The 5,759-nt window shown below is 36.8% G+C and overlaps 1 protein-coding gene across 1 annotated transcript in view; it reads left to right on the top strand.

Moving 5' to 3' along the window:
* TET1 (tet methylcytosine dioxygenase 1) overlaps positions 1–5,759 on the top strand; it is a 150,885-nt gene that overhangs the window by 134,099 nt on the left and 11,027 nt on the right. Inside the window, exon 7 of the mRNA XM_012801304.1 lies at positions 2,055–2,205. Coding sequence (XP_012656758.1) covers positions 2,055–2,205 — 151 coding nt within the window. The remainder of the gene's footprint in view (positions 1–2,054; positions 2,206–5,759) is intronic.

Here is a 5,759-nt window from a genome sequence, read left to right as displayed (position 1 = left end):
GGCTGGATTCGAACCCGCCACCTTGGGTGTACGTGGCTGGCACCTTAGCCACTTGAGCCACAGGCGCCGAGCCACCTCAGTTTTTCTAAACTGATTCAACTCTTTTCTAGAATTTTTTTTTAAGAGACAGTCTCACTTTTTTTCCCCCCTCATGGAGTGCTGTGGTGTCACAGCTCACAACAACCTTCAGCTCTTGGGCTTAGGTGATTCTCTTGCCTCAGCCTCCCAAGTAGCTGGGACTACAGGTGCCCGCCACAACGCCTGCTATTTTTGTTGTTGTTGTTGTTGGAGTTAGGCCGGGGTCACTCTAGAACCCACCACCTCAGTGTGCCCTACTCACTGAGCCATAGGCACCGGCCTCATTTCTAGAATCTTAATACAAGGGATTTTTTACATAAAGGAAGGATCCTCCACAGGGGGTTGGATGATTTCTCATTTCCTTTATGTAGTGTAAATGTTTTTTCTCTAGTCTCTCCAATGAATATGTTGTCAAATTTTAAATTTTGCCCACTAAATAGAAAAATGACCTCAGTGTAATTTTGATGAGAATTTTTGTTATTGTCAGTATTTTTTATTACTTTGTCTTTTATTCCCCACCATCTGTTAATTGTTTAATAATTTTTGAAAGAATTGTTCATTTTCTTGGATTTTATTTTGTCTCTTAGGGCTATTGACTCTTTGCACTATAGTTTGCCAACACTACTTTTGCTATGTTATTTTTTACATAGACTTTTTTTGTTTTTTTTTAAGACTGTCTCATTTTGTTGCCCTCAGTAGAGTTCCATGGTATCATAGCCCACACAAACCTCAAACTCTTGGGCTTAAGTGATTCTCTTGCCTCAGCCTCCCAAGTAGTTGGGACCATAGGCCCCCACCACAATGCTTGACGATTATTTTTTTTGTTGCAGTTGTAATTGTTTCCCTTGCCCCTGCCCAGGTTTGAACCCTCCAGCCTTGGTGAAACCACTGTGCCATAGACTCTGAACCAAAGTCTTTCTTTTTTATTGTAATCAAAAATATTTATTTTTTACCTTATTTGTGTTTGGATTTTCAATTGTATTCAGGCATTTCTTTCTCTTTCACAAGTTAGACAGTAATTATGTTTCTTTTTAGTACACTTGATCCTGAATTAACATCCTCTGCAACTTTAAGTGAATTGATGTATAACAGGTCCTTGCTTATCATTTAATGTTGTTTAGTTATAACATCCATAATCAATATTTACCATATTTTTTTATTCAATTTTATTTTTTTTGTTGCATTTTGACCCGGGCCGGGTTTGAACCCACCACCCTTGGTATATGGGACCGTTGCCCTACCATATTTTTTAAACCTAGATTTTTGTTTAAATTCTTTTTATAATTTTTGGCCAGGGCTGGGTTTGAGCCCACCACCTCCGGCATATGGGGTCTGCAGCCTATTCCTTTGAGCCACAGGTGCCTCCCGATATTTGTGTTTTTAAAAACGGCATATTTTCATTGTGTAAATACTAATTATAACATACAAGGAGTTTTAAACATGTAAATTTAGAACCACAAGAACAATTTATGACTTTTTTCCTTGGTTTCCAATATTGGTGCATTCAAATCATTGTCACCCTAGAATCTATTTTAGGGCTATGCAAATGTCCTACATGTGGCACAGCCCTGAGGTTCTGCATTTTTTGTTTTAGACAGAATCTGCCCTGGGTAAAAACTCAAGCAATCATCTTGTCTCAACCTCCCAAGTAGTTGGGCCTACAGGTACCCACCACAATAGCCAGCCAGTTTTTTCTATTTTTAAAAGAGATGGGGGGGTTCTTGGATATTTTACAACTATATAGTTTATTCCCATGTCTTTGGTATCATAATCCTGGCCAAATATTTTAGGTAGAAATTTGATTATAACCAAGTATACTTAGCTTCTTATTGTTACCATTAAACTACTATAGATAAGTAAAAAAATAATAGATAAATGTTATAACTATTTGTACTTCTAAAGTTATAAACTTAATCTTATTTCTAAGATATTTTCCTGCTTCATCAGTTACCTTCCTTGCCATTACCATCTTACAGTCGTACTTGCACATGTCAAGGAATTGACCCAGAGACTTGTGGAGCTTCATTCTCTTTTGGCTGTTCGTGGAGTATGTACTTTAATGGATGTAAGTTTGGTAGAAGCCCAAGCCCCAGAAGATTTAGAATCGATCCAAGCTCTCCCGTTCACGTAAGTGACCTTTTTATTTTGAATTACATAATAAATATGTAAGTACTTTCCTTAAATTTTTGAAACACCAAAAAAGTTAAATATCAAGAAGTATTAATAAAGTATATTCATGTGTATATAAGTAAATAACTTAAATTCTAAATGAATTAGGTGAAGTATTTAGTTATCAATCCAAATTTTAGTTGTCCCTGGCTTCTTCCTCCTGCTCTGCTCCCCTACCCCATTCAAAGAATCTAGAATTTTATGCCCAGCCAAAGTAGGAAAAAGCAATTTGCCAACATTTCAAAGACTCAGAAAGTTTACTACCCACAGACCTACTATGAAAGAATTACTAAAGGACGTAATCCAGAAAGAAGATATATGAAACCGGAACGAATCTGTCCGGGACACAAGGCCATGGTGAGCAAAGAAATTAGTCAAATTTGGTATTAAGTTTAAATAAGTTGAGTACTTACCTTTTTTTTTTTTTTTTTTTTAATTCAAACTAGAACCTATAATGATTCCATAACAACTTATGGGTGGGTAGGCAGTGGGACTGGTTGGGACAGCAACAGAAAGTAAGTCTAACCATGTTATCTGGCTTTGTTTGAGTGAAGAATTACACACTGATTTTTAATTACACACTGATTTAATTTTTAATTGATTGGTATATTTGAACCATTGAGCTGTGACCAAGAGGAAAAAAGTTTTATATTACATACCAGTGTGTAAATATGTATATATAGAATAATAATTAAGTCTGTCTGAAAATACTTATCCTTCTTACATATAACAGTACTAACATTAAGGTTAAAAATGTTAATGTCACCATGATAATTTCTAATTTCTATAATGCCTTTTACTATTTTTAGTTAGATTTCTATTTTTTTTTAATGTTAGTTTAGGCCTACTACACTGACTTTATGTCCCACTAGATGTTGTCAAAAAACAGACTTGGAAAAAGTGTATTTTTTTAATTAGTTACAGGTTTTTTTGTCTTGAACTAGTGGGAAGACAATCAGGGCTGGGCAAGGTAGCTCATACATATACACCTAGCACTTTTTGATGCAAGAAATCATTAGCATGCATAATATAAAGCACCAGATTAAGCAGCAGGAATTAATCCAGTTATATCTATAATAATAAATATAACACCTTTCAAGAAAGCCAGAATTAAGCAATCTATTAAACACATAACCAAAACTTCAGCATTTTCTAGAGTTCCCTGCTTTTGAAGTAATACCTGGAAATGCCTAAAAATGGGGGAAGTATCATTTTAGACATGATTTCCTAGCTAGAAAATACAAAATAATCAACCCATAGAATATTATGGCCATTAATGGAGTTTTACAAGATGACTAGATAGAAGACCATCTTATTAAAAATCAATTAATTTTCATACCTACCAATAATAACCATTAGGAAATATGACATTAAGAAAAAGTCATCCTTCACATTAGCAATAAAATCTATATGTACCTTGCAAGAAGTCTATTGGACCAATACAAGAAAAGCTATAAAACTTTACTAAAGGGTATCTCTATATAGTTAGGTAGACATGATATCTGATAATGGAAAGGTACCTACTGTATTCAAGGATTAGGATACTTGATAATATGATGTCAGATGTTCCTGAATTAATCACCTAAGTTTTCTTTCTAAAGTGTCTCTTACTATAAAAATACAGGGGGTCTTCAAAACTTTTATGGAAAATATGTAAAAGCTATATATGGATTTCATAGTTTATTTGCACCAAAATAAACTTTTGTACTAACTTCCCATGTGTCAAAACAAAATCTGATTTGAGGCACTAGAAAGGTACATTAGTTTCAAAGGAGTCCCTATCAGAGCAACATAAATTCTGTTCTAATGGAAGCAAGAACAAACATGGAATTTACAGTGAAGCTTGGATGGAAAAATGTTAAGTTCATCGGTACTGTATGAAAGTTTGTGAGGCCAAGCATGGTTGCTCACACCTGTAAATCTAGCACTCTTGGAGGCCAAATTGCGGGTGGATTGCCTGAGTTCAGGAGTTGAGGGGTGCATTGCCTGAGCTCAGGAGTTAGAGACCAGTCTGAGCAAGAAAGAGCCAGGCCCCACCTCTAAGAATAACCTAGCATTGTGTTGGGTGACCGTAGTCCCAGCTACTTTGTAGGCTTAGGCAAGTGGATTACTTTAGCCCAAGAGTTTGAGGTTGCTGTGAACTATGATACCATGACACTTTACTGAGGGCCACCACAAGAAACATTGTCTCCAAAAAAAGAAAAAGGAAAAAAAATTTTTTTTGTGGTTTTAGGCCGGTGCTGGGTTTGAACTCACCACCTCTGGCATATGGGGCCAGTGCCTTACTCCTTTGAACCACAGGCACCACCCAAAAAACGAGAAAATTTATGCAATACCCCCAGAGAAATCAGCCCTCTTCAAGAGGGTAAATTTCCCTTAAGAAAGGCAAACATAATGTTGAAAGTAAAGCCCATAGTAGCAGACCATCCACATCAATTTTTGAGTAAAAAATTCATTTTCGGGGTTCCTTACTTAAAGAGGACTTAGAATCAGGAGCAGAAACTACACCAACACCATAGATATCTCTATTGGTTCAACTTACATGACACTGACTGAAAAATGATCAGCTGCAGATGAAAATGGAAATCTTATACAAGTGGAATCAAAATTCTAAAGCATTTCTTTTAAGAATTATAGCAGGAGATTATAGCTTTGCTAGTAGGAAAAAGCACAATCAAAGCAATGGCCACAAAGAGGTGGTCCCCTTGACTGGTCAAGGGCAAAGTTCATAGCAACAAACTTTAGGGATGCTCAAGACATTTGGCTTGTTGAGTTTCTGGAAAGCAAAAGAGTGATCTGCTTCATAAGAGGTTAGCTATGGTTTGAGCAAAAATGCTTCATCAGAGAATCCTTCTTTAGCACAACAATGCTCTTTCTTGCTCATTCTTTTTTTTTTTTTTTTTTTAATTCCACCTGAGTACAGGTCAGGTGAGATCTCCAACTGGAAAAGAAATCTACTGCTTTTACTCATTCTTCTTCTTTTTTTTTTTTTTTTTTTTGAGACAGAGCCTCAAGCCCTGGGTACAGTACTGAGACATCACAGCTCATAGCAACCTCCAACTGCTGAACTTAAGCAATTCTCTTGCTTCAGCCTCCCAAGTAGCTAGGAATACAGGCACCCACCACAACGCCTGCCTATTTATTATTTGGTTGTATTTGTCATTGTTTGGCAGGCCCAGGCTGGATTTGAACCCCCAGCTCCGGTGTATGTGGCTGGCGCCTTACCCGCTTGAGCTACAGGCACCGAGCTTGCTCATTCTTATCAAACCAGGGCAATGTTACAAAAGTTTTGATGAAAAACCATTAGGCATAATCTTTTTATTTATTTATTTTTTAGAGACAGTCTCACTTTATCACCATGGGTAGAGTCCTGTGGCATCACAGCTCACAGCAACCTCCACCTATTGGGTTAGGCAATTCTTTTTTTTTTTTTTTTTTTTTTGAGACAGAGCCTCAAGCTATCCCCCTGGGTAGAGTGCCATGGCATCACAGCTCACAGCAACCTCCAACTC

The sequence above is a fragment of the Otolemur garnettii genome, unplaced genomic scaffold (assembly GCF_000181295.1).
Source record: "Otolemur garnettii isolate 467f Iridium unplaced genomic scaffold, OtoGar3 scaffold00008, whole genome shotgun sequence".
NCBI lineage: Eukaryota > Metazoa > Chordata > Mammalia > Primates > Galagidae > Otolemur > Otolemur garnettii.
Note: the sequence above shows the minus strand (reverse complement) of the source record. Positions and strands in the feature narration are given on the sequence as shown.